Here is a 22485-nt window from a genome sequence, read left to right as displayed (position 1 = left end):
TGTTTCTTGCATACTAATGTGGTTTAGCCAGTGACTCCTAGAAACAGGCTAGGTGATGACCAAGAACAGTTTGGCCACTACTGAAGAAATCAGTTGACAACATGGAAAGATGCACTAGGGACAGTATGGGTTAGCAATCCATCCTGTGTCTTTCATGAGAAATAACCTCAATAAGGTACAGAACGCCCTGAAGAAAGATACTGCCAGGAAATTCCAAGATGGGGGTGGATGAGATTTCCATTTGGATGGACCAAAAAAGTTGACCATGAATTATGATGACCCTTGCAACTGGACTGGCTAGGAGCAGGAAGAGCACATGTGGGAAGCTGTGTAAGAACAGATATGGCCTAAAAATCCATCAAACCAAAATGAAATGCTTGGAGTGGCAAAATGAGGTGTGACACAGAGGTCTTGTACCTGGCCAGGAGGCAACCCACAGAGCCCAGTCCCTCCAGACCAGGGTTATAATAGTTTTTTTGTTTGTTTCTTTATTGCTTAGTTTTCATGCTTTTAGTTTTCATTAGTTTTAGTATTAGTTTAAGTTTTTCATACTTGGTAAGGTGCAAGGTGCTGCGTAGTAAGACCTCAAGAAATTATACCATTTAAAAAACTGTTCACAACCAACTCTTCACAAGATAGCAGCATTATGTGCTAAATGTGTGTTAAGGACACACATGAACATCATGAGACATCAACTAGGTAAACAATAAACTTAAACTCCCAATAACCTTATCTCAAAAATATGTGTTTTATCTGTGGTGCCAGCCAACAGAAACAAAAAAATGCTGGGACTTTTTTCTCTCCTGGGTCCTCCCTCTTTGTGGTCATCCCCCCCCCCCCCCGCCAGCTGTAGACATAATTGTCCCTTTATTTTTTGTTTGTTTGTTTTTTTTCCCCACTTTGTTCATTCCTTTATGCCTATTCCGATAGTTTCAACAATTTCCCTCCAGGAATTTGAGTCCTTATGTTGATGCTTTGATTATTATTATTATTCCTTATTGTCGTTCTCTCAATGAAGAATTCAAAAACAAGAAATTCACAGGAGGACTCGGCAGTGCTGAACAGGCCAATGGCAATCCTTCCGGGCCGCGTGGACCCAATGTGTAGTTACATTTCTCGGGGGGCGCATGCCAGGTTACTGCAAAGGTTTAGAGGGGTTTCCGTAGCTGCCTTGTGCACACTTCTCAGGTGGACTTTGAGGTTGGTGGGATTTTCCCCTTGAGAAGTGTTCCACACATTTTACCATAATCCACAAGAAGTCACTTGCTTCTATCTGTCTTGCCATTGTACTCAAATAAATCCCACATGGGACTGCGACTTTCTCCCAACTTTTGCCCCACAAGGCTTTTAAATAAACTGACAAACACGAAAACGAAGGGCATTTTATCTGTAATTTCAGTTAGTTTTAGATAGTTTTGTAAACACACAATACAGTTTCAGTCAGTTATATTTTTTCCTTATAATTACCATTTTTATTTTAGTTAATGAAAATATTTTTTCAGTTTTAGTTTTCATTATTAGGCCCGAGCCTCACAAAGTGATCGGCGAGGAGCCTATTGTATTCGCTCGTGCGAAAAACAAAAAAGGGTCAAAGTCGAGCGCAAAGCACTCGACTTTGACAACGGACCCTCAAACAAGGTAGGTCAGGTCGAACGCTTCTCGAAAACGTATATATGAGGTCAATGGAGCAGCCCATAATTGAAATTGTTAGCGTCAGCAGCTAGCTTGCGCGACGAAAGTGGGTCAATGACGAGCGCAACGCGCTCGTCATTGACCATGGACCTCACGACAACGTGGGTCGTGTCGAGACGTATATATGAAGGTGACTGGATTGGCGCATTATTGGAATCGTTGGCGTTCTTCATTATTAGGCCCGAGCCTCACGAAGTGATCGGCGAGGAGCCTATTGTATTCGCTCGCGCGAAAAACGAAAAAGGGTCAAAGTCGAGCGCGGACCCTCAAACAAGGTAGGTCAGGTCGAACGCTTCTCGAAAACGTAAATATGGGGGTGACTGGAGCAGCCCATAATTGAAATCGTTAGCGTCAGCAGCTAGCTTGCGCGACGAAAGTGGGTCAATGACGAGCGGACCTCACGACAACGTGCGTCGGGTCGAGACGTTTCCGAAAACGTATATATGAAGGTGACTGGATTCGCGCATTATTGGAATCGTTAGAATTGTTCATTATTATTAGGCCCGAGCCTCACGAAGTGATCGGCGAGGAGCCTATTGTATTCGCTCGCGCGAAAAACGAAAAAAGGTCAAAGTCGAGCGCGAAGCGCTCGACTTTGACAACGGACCCTCAAACAAGGTAGGTCAGGTCGAACGCTTCTCGAAAACGTATATATGGGGGTGAATGGAGCAGCCCATAATTGAAATCGTTAGCGTCATGAGCTAGCTTGCGCGAAGAAAGTGGGTCAATGACGAGCGCAACGCGCTCGTCATTGACAATGGACCCCATGACAACGTGCGTCGGGTCGAGACGTTTCCGAAAACGTATATATGAAGGTGACTGGATTCGCGCATTATTGGAATCGTTAGAATTGTTCATTAGGCCCGAGCCTCACGAAGTGATCGGCGAGGAGCCTATTGTATTCGCTCGCGCAAAAAACGAAAAAAGGTCAAAGTCGAGCGCGAAGCGCTCGACTTTGACAACGGACCCTCAAACAAGGTAGGTCAGGTCGAACGCTTCTCGAAAACGTATATATGGGGGTGAATGGAGCAGCCCATAATTGAAATCGTTAGCGTCATGAGCTAGCTTGCGCAACGCGCTCGTCATTGACAATGGACCTCATGACAACGTGCGTCGGGTCGAGACGTTTCCGAAAACGTATATATGAAGGTGACTGGACTGGCGCATTATTGGAATCGTTAGAATTGTTCATTATTATTATTCTTATTCTTTCTGAGTAAACGATCGCTAATTTGACCCCCTGAACATATACGAAAAGTCACCAATTTTTCCATGCAAGCCAGGTCTGGTGAAACATTTTGTTTTTTTTTGGCGCCATTAAAAAACTCAAAAAAGTGGCGAAACAGCGCCCCCTAGAAAATTGAAATTTTGCATTCCTATGGGAGGGACGAAAAAAAAGTTCTCCACAGAACCACCAAATTCGCGTCACAAAAAGACCATATGAAGACTGACAAGAAATTACATTATGAAGTTGCCGCCTGACAAACAGGAAGTCGGCCATTGTGGATTGAACTTTGACCTTTGCCGAGTCACCATTTTTGCACACCTCGTATTTGAATCAACTTGTCCTAAGGCGTTTAACCGACTGTAACGAAAATCGCTCAGGATCATCTACACAAGTGGGGCATCAAAAGTTATTCGGGGTTTTATAGAATATTTAACGGTGTTGCCATGGCAACCGCATAAATTTGCCCTTCGTTTTTGTGTCTCGCCGCAATTTTCTTTGTGCATTCGTTCGCACAATCTTTGGCCGATCAGCCTCAAAATTTAATAACTTGTTTACTGAACCAGCCTGAACCCACAATTAGGGAATCAAGTTTCTAGTTGCAATAGCGCCACCTACAGAAGCAAACAAAATTTGTATGGAGGTCCAGAATTTCAGTTTGTCTGAAATGCATCAAAATTTGTCACAACATTCCTGACATCATCCCGATCAAAAAAGCCAATCACACCCATACTCTACTTTCTACCGTGTTGTCATGGCGGCGCCCGAAATGCCCCATTTTATCCCTATGGGAAAAAGCGAAAAATCCCCCATACTAAGGTTTCTGCTTAGTTTGTCCGAAATACATGAAATTTGGTACACAGATTGCTGATGTCAGCCTGATCAAAAAAGTCAATCACACCTATGTCATATTTTGGACGCTGTTCCCATGACGATGCCAAAACTGTCCCATTTTATCCCTATGGGAAAAAATGTGAAATTTCTGCGATGGAAAAATGACCCTTGCTTTCTCAAAAATGCATACAAATGCCTGAAATTTGGTACACGTATTCTCCACATCTCCCTGAACATAAAACCTACAGGTGAAAAAGATGTAATATGTAAGACGTTGCCATGGCAAAGTCCGGAAAATGGCATCTTTTTCGTTGAGTTAGCCAATTCATCCATTTCAAAATTTCACATGTAGCAGCCAAAAAAACGGCTAAAACTGGCACGGCCGGAAAAGCACGGTTCAAATCGGCACCAGCGCTTGGGCGGCGGCTGGCGAGGGCCTATTATCGCCGCTTGCGGCTTTAATTATTCTTATTCTTTCTGAGTAAACGATCGCTAATTTGACCCCCTGAACATATACGAAAACTCACCAATTTTTGCATGCAAGCCAGGTCTGGTGAAACATTTTGTTTTTTATTGGCGTCATTAAAAAACTCAAAAAAGTGGCGAAACAGCGCCCCCTAGAAATTTCAAATTTTGCATTCCTATGGGAGGGGCAAAAAAAAAGTTGTGCGCAGAACCACCAAATTCGTGTCATAAAAAGACCATAGGAAGACCAACAAAAACTTACATTATGGAGTTGCCGCCTGACAAACAGGAAGTCGGCCATCTTGGACTGAACTTTGACCTTTGCCGATTCAGCATTTTTGCACTCCTCGTACTTTAACTAACTTGTCCTAGGGCGTTTAACCGATTGCCACGAAAATCGCTCAGGATCATCTACACAAGTGGGGCATCAAAAGTTCTGCGTGGTTTTATAGAATATTCAACGGTGTTGCCATGGCAACCCCATAAATTTGGCCTTCGTTTTTGTCTCTCGCCGCAATTTTGTTTGTGCATTCGTTCGCACAATCTTTGGCCGATCAGCCTCAAAATTTAATAACTTGTTTACTGAACCGGCCTGAACCCACAATTAGGGAATCAAGTTTCTAGGTGCAATAGCGCCCCCTACAGAAGCAAACAAATATTTGTAGGGAGGTCCAGAATTTTAGTTTCACTGAAATGCATGAAAATTTGTGTCAACATTCTTGACGTCATCCTGATCGAAAAAGCCAATTACACCCATACTCTATTTTCTAACACGTTTCCATGGCGGAGCCCGAAATGCCCCATTTTATTCTAATGGGAAAAAACGAAAAATCCCCCATACTAAAGTTTCTGCTTAGTTTGCCCGAAATACATGAAATTTGGTACACAGATTGCAGATGTCAGCCTGATCAAAAAAGTCAATCACACCTATGTCATATTTTGGACGCTGTTCCCATGACGATGCCAAAACTGCCCCTTTTTATCCCTATGGGAAAAAATGAGAAATTTCTTCGATAGAAAAATGACCATATCTTTTTCAAAAATGCATAGAAATGCCTGAAATTTGGTACACACATTCTCCACATCTCCCTGAACATAAAACCTACAGGTGAAAAAGATGTAATATGTAAGACGTTGCCATGGCAAAGTCCGGAAAATGGCATCTTTTTCCTTGAGTTACACAATTCATCCATTTCAAAATTTCACATGTAGCGTGCCAAAAAAACGGCTAAAACTGGCACGGCCGGAAAAGCACGGTCCAAATCGGCACCAGCACTTGGGCGGCGGCCGGCGAGGGCCTATTATCGCTGCTTGCAGCTTTAATTATTCTTATTATTATTCTTGCTTCCCCTTTGAACGCAAATATGACCCCCTGAACATATATGAAAAGTCCCCAATTTTTGCATGCAAGCCAGGTCTGGTGAAAAATTTCGTTTTTTCATGGCGCCATTAAAAAAAATGGCGAAATAGCGCCCCCTACAAAATTCAAATTTTGCATTCCTATGGGAGGGGCAAAAAAAAAGTTGTGCACAGAACCACCAAATTCGCGTCACAAAAAGACCATATGAAGACCGACAAAAAATTACATTATGGAGTTGCCGCCTGACAAACAGGAAGTCGGCCATCTTGGACTGAACTTTGACCTTTGCCGATTCAGCATTGTTGCACACCTCGTACTTTAATTAACTTGTCCTAGGGCGTTTAACCGACTGTCACGAAAATCGCTCAGGATCATCTACACAAGTGGGGCATCAAAAGATTTGCGAGGTTTTATAGAATATTTAACGGTGTTGCCATGACAACGCCATAAATTTGGCCTTCGTTTTTGTGTCTCGATGCAAATTTGTTTTGTCAATCGTTCGCACAATCTTTGGCCGATCAGCGTCAAACTTTTATAACTTATTTACTGAACCAGCCTGAACCCACAATTAGGGAATCAAGAGTCTAGCTGCGATAGCGCCCCCTACAGAAGCAAACGAAATTTTGTATGGAGGTCCAGAATTTTACTTTGTCTGAAATGCATGAAAATTTATGTCAACATTCCTGACATCATCCCGATCAAAAAAGCCAATCACACCCATAGTCTATTTTATACCGTGTTGCCATGGCGGAGCCCGAAATGCCCCATTTTATCCCTATGGGAAAAAATGTGAAATTTCTGCGATAGAAAAATGACCATATCTTTTTCAAAAATGCATTTGAAGGCATGAAATTAGCTACACGCATTCTTCACATCACCCTGAACAAAAGACCTACAGGTCAAATTGCTGTAATATGTAAAGTGTTGCCATGGCGAAGTTCGGAAAATGGCATCTTTTTCCTTGAGTTAGCCAATTCATCCATTTCAAAATTTCACATGTAGCAGTCAAAAAAACGGCTAAAACTGGCACGGCCGGAAAAGCACGGTTCAAATCGGCACCAGCACTTGGGCGGCGGCCGGCGAGGGCCTATTATCGCTGCTTGCAGCTTTAATTTTATTTGTTTTTGTTAACGATAAGAACCTTGCTCTACGCACCTCAGTCTCCCAATCTCAGCAGAATACTTTCACAGCAAATGGAGTGCATGGCTGCAGTTCGACAAGAATGTGGTCAACATCATTCAAGACACAGCTTGAAGCAGTGTGGGTTTGTCTTGACAAAGAATGAAATAAAAGGCAGCTAATATCCAAAGAAGAGCTTTGGAATGTCCTTCAAGAAAACTGGAGAACTATTATTGAAGACTACTCAAAGAAATTACAAGAAAGCTTTCCTAAAATATTTCGGCCTATGTTGAAGAATAAATGTACAGTGAACCCTCGTTATAACGCGCTTCACCTCTCGCAGCCTCGCTGTTTCATGGATTTTTTTTAGTGCAGTTTTTCATGCTTTTTTTTTTTTTTTTTTCTTTTTTTTTTAACAGTGTATGAACGCGCATCGTGTTCTGCGTCCTGATTGGCTGTCAATCAATCTCCTCCGTCCCTCGTCTCTGTCCAGCACAGAATGTGTTCGGCTTGAAAACAGGTTGTGATCTTTGGTTTCCTTCTATAGTTCTGTGTAATAATTGTAAAAAATAAAGCTGACTACTTCGTGGATTTCGCCTATCGCGGGTTATTCTTGGAACGTAACCCCCGCGATAAACGAGGGTTCACTGTATACAAAATTTTGACTTTCAAGCTTCTTACAATTGTAAACTGTTTTGTCTTATATACTGTGTTTCTGTGTATGTTTGCACAGAAACACAGTATATACAGTACCAGTCAAAAGTGAGTGTGTCCAAATTTTTGACTGGTATTGTAAATTGTAATACACCTTTCCCATTTTTCTAGGAAAAAAATAATAAATACTGTCAGCAGTGCTATGCTTCAGCCTCCTAGAAATAGAATCTTTAGGTAGCATAAATCCCCTAGAAGCACAGGTTCTAGAACCACATCTCAGTAGATTTTAATGGGAGGCGTATGAGCCTTGGTCACTTACAAATGGCTAAAAAAGAACCAGGAATAAGAAAGGCTAAAAATCATAATAAATGAAAACCACTGAGAATACTATCACTTTCTGTGATTGGCATTATTATGGAAAGTACTAACTCATCCGCAATTTTTAGCAGTTTATGAAATTGAACATCTTAGGTGCCATCATTCTTGAGTTATCGCGTTCACGAGATTTTTCAGTAAACTTCACCTCTCACCTTGACCTTATGGTCAAGGTCACCGAGATTCGAACTCATCCAAATTTTTAGTTGATTCAACAACGGTATGAATTTGAACATCCTAGGTCCCATCGTTATCGAGTTAATGTGATCACAAAGTTGAAACTCGGCCACCCACCTTAACAGCAGGGTAATGACAATACCCATGAGCCGTTTTAGGCTGAGGAGTGGCATAAGACTTTTGCACAATACTCTATTTTAAAATTAACAAATCAAAACAGAATCTTAAATGGTTATAAAATGCTTAAATTAAAGAGGAGATGAACCTCTGCCAGGCAGATGTATTATAGCTATTGTATGTGATATGAAAGATTTCCCATATCTGTCTTTGTAGCAGCGGAGCTGAAAACAGTCTATTAGAGAAAATGCTCTAATGCCTGTCCAGTAAGATGTGCAGTGGTGCATCTGCCATGGCTAATCCTGACCACCCAGAAAGAACATTTTCCTGCACACGTTAAAGAATCTCAGCTATGAAATAGATCCTTTATGCAGTTTAAAAACAGTATCCTTATTAGAACAAGATTCACACCTCAGTTAAACAAAATGTATTAGGGTGCAAGTATATCTAGCTTGCACATCAAGCTAATAAAGCTTGTATTCTGCCAGAGAAGACATATGCAGTTTTTTTCCTTTTCATAGCTCTGTCAAGCTGTGTATTAACGTATGTCCTGTCTTTTGTCTTTCCTGTGTATAAGTAAAAATAATTGTTGTTCATGATTTATTTGCGCGGTCTACCATGAACATTTCATTATTGCACAGCAATGCAGACACCAGCAAACAAATATAAATGTAAACATTAACATGTGCAATATGGTGAGGATTCAATACAGTACTATAACGGACACTTTACAAGTGATATGCACACATTGGCAATACTAATGTACTGTGACAGGTGAACCTTTTAATTTTACACTCAAATGTAAGGTAGACTGTTACTGTTTCATATCATCACTTCTTATGATTTGCAACTGATAACCCTGTTGTCATTGTTAAAAGCTGTAGTGTTCTCTACTACTATCCATCGGTCAAAGCTTCCCTTGTAATGGCATTTTCTCCAAGGCCAAAGCCATGTGAAAGCAACTCAGGCAGCACAATTAGCAATTCACACACCATTAATAATGCTTAACATGCATGGCAGAAGACTGAACGCAACATTAACCCTGACTTTTATTCTGCCATTGTATCCCCATCCTCATGCTGACAGATGGAGCAGCAGGCTTATTGAGGAGGTCACATGTCTGAAGAGAGACGAGAAGGCGGCGCACACAGGGTTCCTGAAGCCAACCTGATTTCTCAAATAACACAACAAAGTCTTTAAATCCATTGAAACAGTCTAATGTGTTGAAAGAGTTGTACAGTTAAAGATTAAAACAAATGAAATAATGAAGACTGTCACCTCAAAGAAAACTGTCACCTACTTTTACAATATCAATACTTTTTTAAAACAATTTTCACCCCATGCCAGTTAAATTCATTTTTTACCTGAGTCCATGTCTCAGAGGAAACAACATTCACCACCTTTTTTTTTAATTGCCATCACCACTTCCAAGAAAACTCTTTGAAAAATAAGGCTTTTCTGATGTCCTCTTGGACACTACTGCTCAGTATCTTCAGTCGTGAAATCTTTCTGCTCCCACAACAACTTCATCACTTTTTTCCATGAAGTGTTCTTCTGCACATATTAGTGAAAGATGCCTATTGTGTCCACAGTTCTTGGTCTCAGCAAACTAGCAAATGAGCTGTGAATAATTAACTTCAATCTCAACTGAGCTTGTTTTTCTAAACTGAAACCCACATGTCACTCCACCGTTTGGACACTAGGACAAGTGTCTTGCAGTGTCCTTAAGGATTCCTTCCCTTCTTCATTTAAACCTATATTATATATATCATCCCCTTCACAGCGGATTTAAAAAAAAAAAAAAAAATCACTCAACCAACATTTGACCAAGTGCAGAGATTCAGCTTCAAGGGGTTTGAGTCCCTCATTTTCAGAGGCTCAAAAGTAATTGGACAACTGACTAACAAGCTTCATGGTTAGATGAGGCCTCTTCCCTTCGTATTCCATGACAAATTGAGCAGATAAAAAACAGAAATTTGTTATAAATGCTGAACTTGTATTTGGTAGCTCTTCATCAGAATGAAGTCCAAAGAGATGCTAATGAAAATTTAAAGAAGGCCATCATTGTGTTAATTTTTTTTTTCAGTCTACAAGTGAGATGGCAAAAACTTCAAAGTAGACAAATCACAGTTTGGCACAATCTTAAAAAGAAGGAATGCACTGACCAGCACAGGAACACCAAACGTCCCGGAAGATCATGGAAGATGACTAAAGTGGATGACTGCAAAATCTTTACTTGATCAAGAAAAAAACACTTCACAAGTCAAGTCAGGAACAACCTCATGGAGGTAGACATCATTTTCAAAATCTACAACTGCAATTTTTTTTAAATTTTGTGTCAAACTACTGAGTACACTCAAAAATGAAAGGACAGATTAGACTTTGCCTGGGTGCCAACGCTCACCTGTTTTAGATTTGTAATGAGGGAAGTGGAGAAGAAGTGGGAGGGGTTGTGGGGTAAAAGTGCTGTTAAGTCAGTGAACAAGTGTGTGAAGTTTGATGGGTCTAGCTTTGAACAGTGTGCATCTATGTTGTGAATTTGAACATCCTAGGTGACATCATTCTTGAATTATTGCATTCACAAGGGTTTCAGAAAACTTGACCTCTGACTTTTACCTTCAGGTCAAGGTCGCTGAGATTCGAACTCATCCAAGATTTTAGTAGATGCATCTATGGTGTGAATTTGAACATCCTAGGTGAAATTGTTCCTGAGTTATCACATTCACAAGAGTTTCAGAAAAATTTACGTCTGACCTTTAGCTTTAGATCAAGGTTGCCTAGTTTGAAATTCATCCAAAATTTTTAGTAGATGTATCTATGGTGTGAATTTGAACATTCTAGATCACATTATTCTCAAGTTATTAACAGCCGCCACTGACACCAATGCTGATGACACCAACACCAACGCTATGACAATAACTCAACCTTTTCTTCGAAACAGCTTGGCTCAAAATTAACTTCTATCAGAAAGACAGGAAGAGAAAAGTAAGGAGAAGAAAATTAACAGCTCATGGTCTGAAACATCATCTGTCAAACATGCAATATGGCTGCCAGTGGAATAAGATCACTCCTAGCAGTAGCAGGATGAAATCTGAAGAGGGCTATATTCTGTGCTCACGTTTTATATGCTGTTTTTGTACTAAGGGTTTATTTTATTTATTTATTTATTTTTTGGTTTGGAAACCAATTTGTAATTATTTGTGTTTTAGCTACTTGGTCATTAACATAACAGCATATACGTTCCTGATTACTTATTTAATCCTGTGTTAGTTATTACAGCAGCCTGACCTCAGACATGACAGTTTAATTATGTGTGTTTCAATTAAGTTACTCACCTTGTTATACTCTACATGCAGTTTTTCTTGTTCGCTCTCAAGTTTGTCTTTTAAGTTTTTCTGCTCAGAGATGTTGTCCTGGATCTGGATCATTCGCATGTTCCGCTCTGAATATCCATTTGGGAAAGGGAGGGGGGGGGGAGCAGTAGCACAATTACAAACGATATATAAGGGGAAACGTATGTGAAACCAGGTTCTGTGATGGCCTCCAGCTGGTGGCTAAAAGAATCCAGGTTAAGGTTACTCACATGTTACAATGCATTTGGAACAAAATGAATTATACAGCAGTCAAATAACAACAAACACACTATATAATGGTTAAAGCTATATAGCATGGAAATAAATGCTAAAATAGTTTAACATTATTAAAATTACAATCAGCATACAAAAATCAATGAATAAAATTAAACGAGCAGAAGAGGTGCTGATAGCAAACATACAGGTAATCTCTGGAGCTTGAAAAAGAGCAACTGGACATCGTTTCGTTTCTTGAAGAAGTTTCACCTCCCATGCAAAAAGGCTTCTTCAATTCTCAAACCAAAAGATGGAGAGACCCAGGTATTTAAACCCCAGTGGGGGTAGTCCCTTGGAGGTGGTTGTGACCCACTATTGTTCATGTGCATAATCACATGTGCCAAAGTGTGAAAGGAGGCGTGGGTCATTACAATCAGTGGTTTCTGGTGAAACCAATTTGTGACTTCACTCCATTTTATCAAGTGATCTATTGAGGTCACCTGAAGAAGCAGGTGGAAGCATCATGGTTTGGGTCTGTTTTGCTGCATCTGTGCTAACAGACCCAGTAAATTCCAAATGAAATCTTACCGAACTGAATTTAAAAAGAAAATAGATCATGCAGCAAGACAAAGACCCAGAGACCCAAGTGTCAAAGAAGACAGACAATATTTTGGAAAAGCCAAATAAAAGTCCTAACCTTAATCTAAGTGAAATGTGGATGAGCTAAAGCAATTAGCTTACCTGAGGAAACCACCAATATTCCAAAGGTGAAACTGTTCTCTACAGAATAATCTACTAAAAAATCCTCATATGTAATCTCAGGTCATTGTCCTCAATAAATAAATAACCAATGAAAGTTAAAACTTGTTCTCTGTCTACTTTTAGGAGTTATGAAAATTGATGTTTCATCTTTTATTTATGCACAACTACAGAAAACAGGGTCCACAAACTTTTAAGCACCATTGTATGGGGCTAGATATCTGCAGACCAGTCAGTCACTGTGACCCCTGCAAATCAGAATGAGAAACAGTAGAAGCTATAATTCAATAGAAAGAAATTACACTGATGAATCCTGTTTGGTTTTTCATCATGTTGATGGCTAAATGGAAAGAGAAGACAACAGGATGCACCTTGGTATATTAGCAAGCCAGTAATGGCAGTATGTTCTGCTTTAAAACAATGGGTCTTGTTTTCATTTGGATCCTACTCTGGCACACCTCCCAAACCATTGCTGCAAAACACCTATACCTCATGGCAACGAAAGAGGAATACCTCTTTCAGCAGGAAACTGCTACCTGCCACACTGCAAATATTACTGAGGAATGGCTTAAGGTGTTGACTTTGCCTCTAAATTTTCCCAGATCTCATTCCAAGTGAATATATGTATAATGTGCTGGAAAAACAAGTCCAATCCATGGAGGCCGCACCTCAGAACTTAAAGGACGTGCTGCTAAGATCTGAATGCTGATATCACAGGACACCTTTGGACATCTTGTGAATTCCATGTCTCATCATGTCAGAGTTGTTGGCATAATGGAGCCTGACACATTAGGTTCATGGTGCTTGGGCTGATCAGTCTTTCTTTTCTCCCCTCGTGTGTTATAGGTGTTAATTTATGTGTTTATTTGCCTGTGATGACATGTGAGTCTCACTTTAAAATTTCCCCTAAACTGTCCCCTCTCTCCCCTAAGTGGAGTGCTTCATAGTCTTCTAATCTTAATGTTTTCTTCTTTAGCATCGGTTTCACTCAGGACAAACAAGGAGCTTTTAAAAGCATTGCTGCTTTAAAACGTCCCAGTTATCAAAGAGAATGAAGGCATACCTACTTTAGCTGGTGAGGTGGCAGCATAATGATTACCGCATGACAGCTGATTCTAAAACTTTGATCTTATCATTAGCAACTATGAGCATGGGTTCAGATATTTGTTCTCACCACCATGTAACTCACTTGAGTATGACCCCAACACAAAACAACAGAACAGCACAGAGTGGAGATGGCTGAGTTTCCTCACCCAGGTAGTAGTTGACAAAGTCTGCTGTCAGAGCAGGTTGCTTGTGTTTCCTGCGACCATCCATGCTGGCATTGGTATCAGATGTGTCCACAGGGAAAATGTCAGTGCTGATGCCCATCAGTTCAGCCTTCCTCATCAACTTTCTGATAGCTGAGGCACTAGAGGTCAGAGGTCGTGGCAGCTTTTCTCGGGGTACCCACGCCTGTGGACGGGTGTTTCTGGACAGTTCGGCTTTTGCCCGGTACTGCTGCAAGCGAGTGGTGATTCGGGCCTGCAGGTGGGACACATAAAACCACTTTGCTGCTAGAAACTGAATATTTACAACACTTTCCAAAGAATTTAACAGAACACACTAATGTTGGGAAACACTAAATTGGGGAAACTGTGTCTTGATTGACCTGTTTTTTTGCCCATGGGCAATGTTATCTTGAAGGAGGAAAGATAACACAGAAAGAGAAAACTACAGCACTCCCTCACCTATCGTGGGAGTTACGTTCCACAGACCCCACGACAGGTGAAAATCTGCGAAGTAGCAGCGTTTAAGGCTTTATAAACCCTTCCCACACTCCTATAGACCTTTCCCACTCTCTTACTACAACTTGAATGATGAAGATGATGAATTATGTAGCTGTGCAGTACTGATGGTGATGAAGGTGGAGCAGTATCCTCGCCCTTGGCCCTAACTTCTATTTCTGCTAAAGGCGTAGGCGTAACTTTTGTCTTCGCCCGAGTGATGAACATAGTTTTGGGGTGTTACAGAAATACTTATATACTGCAAAATCCTGCAATATAGTGAAAACTATGCAAAACAGAATTAGTAATATTTATTTTAATTTGCAATACAGCGAAGCTACAATAAGTGGGGGATGACTGTACTGATACATGGTGCTTCTTACAGTCTGCATGTGTCACGACAGAATATCTCATGTGTCTACAATACTGTACAAAATGTTGAGCTGTGACAGTAGTGTTCTGGCTAAAGACAGTTCTTCATGACATTGCTGGGAGTTTGTGCTGCTTGCACTAAGCATTGTATATCTATGGTTATGCAGAATTCAACATACTGTCACACCTTTTAATCCGGTTAAGTGATGACGCAGAATTCCATTTCCGGGTCCAAACTGTTCAATATGCCGCAATGCTGTGTCCCTCGTTGTTTTAACCAATCCGAATAAAGAAATTTTAAAAAACCCAAAACACTCAGCTCTCATTTAACCGATGAGAAAGAGAAGAGGAAATGGCTGCAGTTGATAAGGTATGTTACAGTCTTCTGTAATAGTGAACAGTCACTGGTTCTGCCATTGCTGTTTATTTAGGAGCATTTGGACCCAAAAATGACATCGGACTTAAAGACCGGATAGTGCTTACATTTTGTGTAACTGGGAATTTTTGTAGTGTGTCAATCTTATGTAAGCACACACTCTGATTTAGACCATCTACAGTGAATGCTGTAACTGTGACATTTCTCCAACTTGATCACCAACAGATAATATAGCGGGTTTGTGACACAAGATGAAAATCTTTACTGATATCTTTTGTGTTTCAGTTCATGTTAGGTTTGATGATAATGAGTTTTATGGGGTTTTTTTAATCTAGTTTTTTGTATTTTTTTTTCTCATTTTTAATTTTATTTAGACAGGGACAGTACACAAAACATTAACATCAACAAAGCATTAAAAATTGATCTTCTATAAAACCAGGAGAGATGCATTGTGTCAGGTTTTAGCAAAACTGCTATCTTCCATCTGTAGTCCCTGGGGAGGTACATTAAATAAAATACTAGTGAAACGGAGCTGGAACTGAGAGAAATGATCGGTGCTACTTTCTATCTGCTTGTTTTAGGATAAAATATTATTTAGAAACTATGCATAGTTTAGTCTGTCTCTGACATTATAAAGGCCACATGTGGACAGACTTTCAGGCGATTCCTGAGTGGACACCGAGCGATCCTTACCTGAGCTTCGGGGGTAAGCTGTCTCTCTCTCTCCTGAAGGGAGACTTTACAATAAGACTGTAAGGCCAGGTAATTCTTCCTTTTCCACTTCCTGTCAAAGCGGTCTGCATGCTGTTTGCAGTATGCAAAAAATGGATCAGCGATATCCTGAGGAAATAAAAAACACTCATGGGCATAACAAAAAGGTTTTTATTGCATCATTTGTATTTGTGGTGCTTGGTGGATACACAAAACCAGTTAGTTAATAGTTGCAGTGACAAATAATATTCCAAAAGAACATAGAAAGAATAAGGCCCCTATAATAATGTATTCAACATTAGTTATTAATATCCATTATTGAATGAAATGCCCCATTTCCTAGTGTTGAACTTTGGATTATTCTGGCAGAAGTCCTATGAGGAAGGTGTGAAAAAATAAAACTGGCAGCTCCATTCTCAGGTTGATTTGAACTGTTTTCTTTTGCTTTATATATATATATACATATATACATATATATACATATATACATATATATAAGGGTAGGAGGCTGTGGTGGATGGTTCAAACACAGGAAAAGAGGTTCAGTATTGAGACCTGTATGAATCAAAAAAAGTCTACTATTTTTGGACTTTATTTAATTTTTTTCACTTTTCAGTCACAGTTTGGTTTAAATAGTTTGGGTTAAAATTGACTTTTCAGTTCAAATGTTAGAAAGCCATTCTGACACAAAGTCCAGAAGTCAAATTTAGTTGTTTGGCACTTCAGCGAGAGGCATGAGTGGTGCAAACCCAAAACGAAACAGCTTTTTTGATTTTCTTTTAGCAGTCACTAAACATATGCTGCTTACACTTTGACAGCTAATGCTGCTTTGTTTAACAGGTCAGTGTTGTTGTCAGCTAAGGACTGAATTACCTGTGACCTGACAGAAGAATTAATGGTATCAAGTTCACTTCCCAGTTTTAACAGCCAATAGCCATGACACAAAATCCACATTTCTGCAGAATCATTTACAGCATGCTTTTAAATTATTTTGCTGAATGTTGTAAATATCTCTGAGTGCTTCTGACATCAAATCTGCCTCTGGTGCAAACTTGGTAAACGTCTTTGTACACTCTATACACTATATTACCAAAAGTATTCACTCACTCATCCAAATCATTGAATTCAGATGTTCCAGTCACTTCCGTGGCCACAGGTATAAAATCAAGCACCTAGGCATGCAGACTGCTTCTACAAACATTTGTGAAAGAATGGGTCGCTCTCAGGAGCTCCGTGAACTCATGGTACCGTGATAGGATGCCATCTCACAAATGCACTTCTGGAAGACTGGTCAAAAATTCTCAAATACATTCCTAAACCTTGTGGAAAGTATTCCCAGAAGAGTTGAAGCTGTTACAGCTGCAAAGGGTGGGCTGACATATTAAACTCCTATGGATTAAGGATGGGATGCCATTCAAGTTTATATATGAATGAAGGCAGACAAGCAAATAATTCTGGCAATATCGTGTACATTAAAAACACTCAAAGTTTCAAGTATCCATTCCTGAAAGTGTTGAAATGGAAAATATTTGCATATTCATGGACTTGTTTCTTTGTGAGGGAAGAATTTTCAGTAATAATATGACCGTTGGTATTAGGCTGCTGACCCCTACCTCCTCCGCTGCAGCCTCAGACAGGAGCCCCTCCCTCTGTGCACAGGTGACATGAAAGTAGGATCGACACATTCCTGCATCACAGCTGATACACACACCAGTTCTGGCAAAGCGAGCGTCCTCGCAGAAACTGCACTCCTACACAGAACAGACAGAGTAGGCAACTCTTCATTTTAAAATGCCACTATTAAACTATTTTTCTGTTAACTCCCATCAATGCTTTGACTTTGACAGATTTTTTAGAATATCCACTGAAACTCTGAAGCTACTATTACAATGATTCCTCAATGGTCAGTAAGACTCAACAAGAAGCAATGCCTAAAGTGATACTTAAACTTCATTTGAATTGCCAACTCAACTGCTTTCAGCTTATACATGTCATCTGACAAATCAACCTCACCTTTTAATCAACACTTGAATTGTATTCAGCACAATTACTTCACTTAGCTATGAGCTCAGAGTGACTACACTTTACCTGAAATATTCATTCTCAGCATCGGCAAAGACACATTTCTGGAACTTCTTCCTGGGACTCGGAAGTTTGGCCCTACTAAGTGCCTGCTCAAGGGTAACGTCAGTAACTTTAGGGGTGGCACTTGCCACTCTTGACACTTCTGATTAATCAGTTTCTGGCAGAATTGTAATTTTATTCAAACTCTACAGTAGCACATCAATTCTGATTACTGTGAGTTGAGAATTTTAGGTGCAAACAAATGTCTGAAAACAACCTGGAGCTACAACACAACATTTTAAAGGCTGCAAGTGGAGTGAGCAACCTAAATTTCCTTCACAACATGTAGCTTCTTCTAACTGCTCGTGGAAAATAAATATGCAAGATTAAACAACAGTCAGAATAAACTAATCAATCTTAAATCTTGCTTCAATGATAAACGGCATTTACACTGAAGCTGATCGTTTTAAGTGAGCAAAAAGAGAACTTGCCTTGGCCCCGTATTTTGAATAATTCATCTCTGTGAGTGTCACTGGTCGCAACTTGTCAATGTCCCCAAATGCAACTCCAGGAACATAAAGAGCACAAACCACGTGCACCCACCTGAAAACAATCAAAGAATAAAAGCAAAATGGGTGAATAACTGGCTCGCTGAAGAGAAAGATTACCCAATGATACAAAAATCCTGCCTCAAGATACTTCTCTAAAGTAGCATTTTAAACATTCCTGCATGCTGATTTCACAGAAAGCTTATTAACCATGGCTGTGTTTTATTTTTGCATTTAGTGCAGAAAATTACTACTGACAATAAGACACTTAATATCATGAAATTGGCTGCAGTGAGTTTCTCTTCTACTCAAAAAGAAATGGACTCATAGATTTATGTAGCCCCAGACTCAGGCTACAGTTTGGTGTGACACAATTTCAAATGTGGACTTTAGGGAAGAGAATCCAAAGTCCAATATAAAGATATCCATCTCTAGCAAGCAACCGCTTCACAGTTTAATTTGCTGTGTTTTTCATGCTCTAGTGAAGTAGTAAATTCGTGTGGAGCCTGGCTGAGGAGCACTATCAGCGATAACGTGGCTGAAGTCTCCACGCTTCACATAACACAGTCTTTTCTCTCACTCCTTTTCTTCCTCTATCTCTTCTCCTCCCTCTATTCCTCTCTCATTCCTCTAACAGTTCTCTCTCTCCTCCTTAATCCAACTTGCTTTTCTCCTCAGCACTGAATATATATACAATTCAGATAGTCTTTGGATGCCTGCAGCATTTTGAATAGCACAGATCATTAGCTGTTATTTGTTTCTGAACATGTTCCACTTCTTCTAAATGGCAACTGACCAGGGTCAGGTGCCATTTAGAAGGTCAGTGTGCTACTGTATCCCACCTCCCAGCATCTGTCTCTTTGAAGATGCCATCCTGGTTGGGGCAAAGCTCACAACTGGGAGTCACTCCATTCTTGCAGGCATCACAGAACCAAGGCTCTGTTGAATTCTCCGAGGCTGAGCTCATAATCGAGTCGCTCTCACCGTCCACACCGTAACACCCTGGAAGCAAAGAACAGTATTAACCTTACTGAACCATCATCCTACTCAGATAAAAGCTGCTCCTATGAGGCAGGGCATGCAGCGCTTGTGGCAGATATGAAGCTGTGCTATACAGAGGTTTGTACTCAAAAAGCAAAGACTGAATCAAAGATTTGGGGCAAATGACTAGAGATGTTTGACTTCTTGATGGTGTGTTTTTAGATTGCTACTTTAAACAGGATTGTGTACATACTGTTAAAATTACCAGTGTAAATTATAATTTACAAAAATACAATCCAAGTTGTAGAAAACATGAATTAGGTTGGATTTATTCTTATCCAAACAGTAAAGGAGTCAAACCATACAAACCTACCCTGTAGATTTTGATTGATTATAGTTCCTATAGAAAATGCACACTGCCCTATGTGCAGAATTGAGGTTGTCCCTTTAAGTAATGTATAACACGTGATTACTTATTATTGTTATTTGTATTACGGGCAGCACGGTGGCGCAGTGGTTAGCACTGCTGCTAATAGAATAACATCTGGAAGGTCTGGGTTCGATTCCACCAGGCCTCTCCCTCTCTGTGTGGAGTTTGCATGTTCTCCTCGTGCTTGTGTGGGTTTCCTCCCACATTCCAAAGACATGCACTTACTGGGGTTAGGTTAATTGGCTACACTAAATTGCCCATAGGTGTGAATGTGAGTGTGAAAGGTTGTTTGTCTCTCTGTGTTGGCCCTGCGACAGGCTGGCGACCTGTTCGGGGTGTGCCCTGCCTCTCGCCCTATGACAGCTGGGATAGGCTACAATAATATAACACGGCTGCTCATCATTGCTTTAGTTAATGCAGCTCTTCAATGCTGCCTCAGTCTTCTTCTCCACAAGTGTCCTTCTCCACCACAGCTACCCCATCTCCTTGCATCTCTAATGTGGCAGCCACGTCAAAGACAAGCTCACAGAGATGGGTGTGGATTCTTCCTTTGTTTCCTGGATCCCAAACTACTTGACAAAAAGGTTCGTCAGGTTGGGGAACTGTATTTCTTGGACATTAATGAGCAGCAACAGTGCTCCACAGGGGATTGCCCTGGCTCCATTCCTTTTCACATTGTATACAGCAGAATTCAAATACTATTCTGTGTCCTGCCGCATCCAGAAATACTCGGATGATATGCCATTGTGACGTGTATCACTAATGGGCAGGAAGTCTTCAGCGACTGGAGTCACAAAAACTACCTCGTACTGAACACCTCTAAGACAAGGGAAATGTTAGTACGGTAGTTTTCTGAAGATTAAGGCCCCTCTCCAGCCTGAGAAAGTTGGACAGAGAGATGGCAACAAGACTGGTCCATGAAAACAGACTAACTATACAAAAGGGGCAGAGCACTCTCTTTTTTGTTAAGAAAATTAAGATCACTTGACATCTGTAGTAACATCTTGAAGATCTTTTATCAATCTGTGGTGGCAAGTGTGTTGTTCTATGCTGCAGTCTGCTGGGAGGCAGCACTGGAAACAAGAATGCAAGGAGATGGGACAAACTAGCGAGGACAGCTCTGTAACTGGAGCCAGACTGGACACGCTGGGAGAGGTGGTGGAAAAATGCACACTAAATACTTTAGAAGCCATCCTGAGCAACTCTGATCACCCACTTTATAACATCTTTATGGAACAACAAAAAAACATCAGTACTCTAAGATTCCTCTCTTTCCGTTGTTAAACGGAAAGATAGAGAAAGTCATTTGTACCCACTGCCATCAGGCGTTGCACTTCTCATACAAACAGCAGATGAGCTGTCAGACATACGAGTTTCCCTCTGGGATCAATAAAGTTATTCGTATTCTTATATTGGCAGCAGATTTCTTGGACACTTCTTAGCTCAGTATGCACTTTACCATCACATTCCTGTCCCTTCCCACAAGCTGGAGACAGCCCAGTCATTTTCCTGAACTGAAGTCACCTAATAGTAACACAAGTGCAAGAGTTTAGTACGGTAATTATTCACATTACTGCATTCGAGAAAAAATAATCTGATTAAATTAATGTGTTACTTTGAAACATTACACCAAACACTGCCCACGTGACATAATTGTAGATCTCAAGTGTGGCTTAATTAAGAGTTGAGTGTAAACCAAGCCTGTGTTTGGTGTGGCATGAAGGAAGCCTATAATTTTCAAAATGCTGAACACAAAGTTTACATCTGTGTAACATACAACAAACCTACAGCCTATAGTGCAGTGACATGCCACTGATCAATGAAAGGAACGCAAGGAAAGGACTTCATGGTCTTGCCTGGTCATACAAGACCATGGTCATGCTGTTAGCTTTGTTCTCCATTGCTATGGTCCCAAGATGTTAATCTTCACTATAATGACTGAAAAGGAAAAAAAACGGCCTCTATTGGAAAATTTTTGATTTGATGAAAAGCCCTGCTCTTTTTGAAACTAACAGTATATTGGTATATGGTATAGTGCTTGGAGAGCTTTTCTCAACTAGCTAGTATAGTTCAAGGACAATATTGGAACAAATCAACATACAATTACCAATATTCCCTATTTCAACATTCCAGCCAATTCTCAGGAGACAAACTACTAAGATAATACACCTTGTTGCTCTTTGGTCCCAAGCTGTCAGTCTTCTGTGGCACTGCGGTACCACAAATGGAACACTTGATTTAAAAAACAAAAAAAAATTATATATATATATATATATATATATATATATATATATATATAGCCCCAGAGAAGCAGGATGAAGCCAAGCAAACACATTTTAATGTTGTCCTCTTAATTTTCTGAGGTTGCCTAAACAATTACTTGGCTGATGCGGTTTCTATGGCAGCTATTACACCAGGCAGACGTGCTCTACACTACCAATGAGGGCAGCAATCAGCACTCTCCCTCTGTCGGGGAGATAACACTTCAACTCCTAATTCAGTCAAGCAGCCTTTGGGCTTTTTGAGCAATGGGAAAGACTCACAAATCAAAAACTCAGTGTTCTGCAGGCCTGTCACTAGATGCCACACTGGGGAGTCAGACAGCCTATCAAAAGCAAATACTGGGGCAGACAGAGTTGTTTATTCAGCTCTGCACTTTGTTTGGTGGGTGCATGTCCTTTTCTGATTGAGAGACCATTTGCTGTGTGTCATGGTGAATCACTAATTCTGAAATTGCTCTTCAGAAGCTACTGGGGCTCTATTCTCAATTTTTATTGCCCTCTGGTTTTTCCTTGAGATCAACTCACTTGGGCTATTAAGTCACAGCTGGAATTCATTCTGACCTTCAAGACCAAAACTTCAAGATCTAAGTTCTAGTTCAGAATCTAACT

The 22485-nt window shown here is 40.4% G+C and overlaps 1 protein-coding gene across 4 annotated transcripts in view; it reads right to left on the bottom strand.

The window, feature by feature from the left end:
• Positions 1-22485, bottom strand: part of phf14 (PHD finger protein 14) — a 160024-nt gene that overhangs the window by 110249 nt on the left and 27290 nt on the right. For all 4 annotated transcript variants that reach the window (XR_004020551.1, XM_030740638.1, XM_030740639.1 and 1 more), the window contains exons 5-10: positions 19026-19185; positions 18127-18238; positions 17185-17322; positions 15554-15700; positions 13600-13870; positions 11354-11460 (exon numbers count right to left, since the gene is read on the bottom strand). Coding sequence is in view for 3 of the 4 variants with exons in the window: in XM_030740638.1 (XP_030596498.1) it covers positions 11354-11460; positions 13600-13870; positions 15554-15700; positions 17185-17322; positions 18127-18238; positions 19026-19185 (935 nt within the window). In the remaining variant the exon portion in view is untranslated. The remainder of the gene's footprint in view (positions 1-11353; positions 11461-13599; positions 13871-15553; positions 15701-17184; positions 17323-18126; positions 18239-19025; positions 19186-22485) is intronic.

The sequence above is a fragment of the Archocentrus centrarchus genome, chromosome 11 (genome assembly GCF_007364275.1).
Source record: "Archocentrus centrarchus isolate MPI-CPG fArcCen1 chromosome 11, fArcCen1, whole genome shotgun sequence".
NCBI lineage: Eukaryota > Metazoa > Chordata > Actinopteri > Cichliformes > Cichlidae > Archocentrus > Archocentrus centrarchus.
The sequence above is the reverse complement of the archived record's forward strand: the minus strand, read 5'-3'. Positions and strand labels throughout refer to the sequence as shown.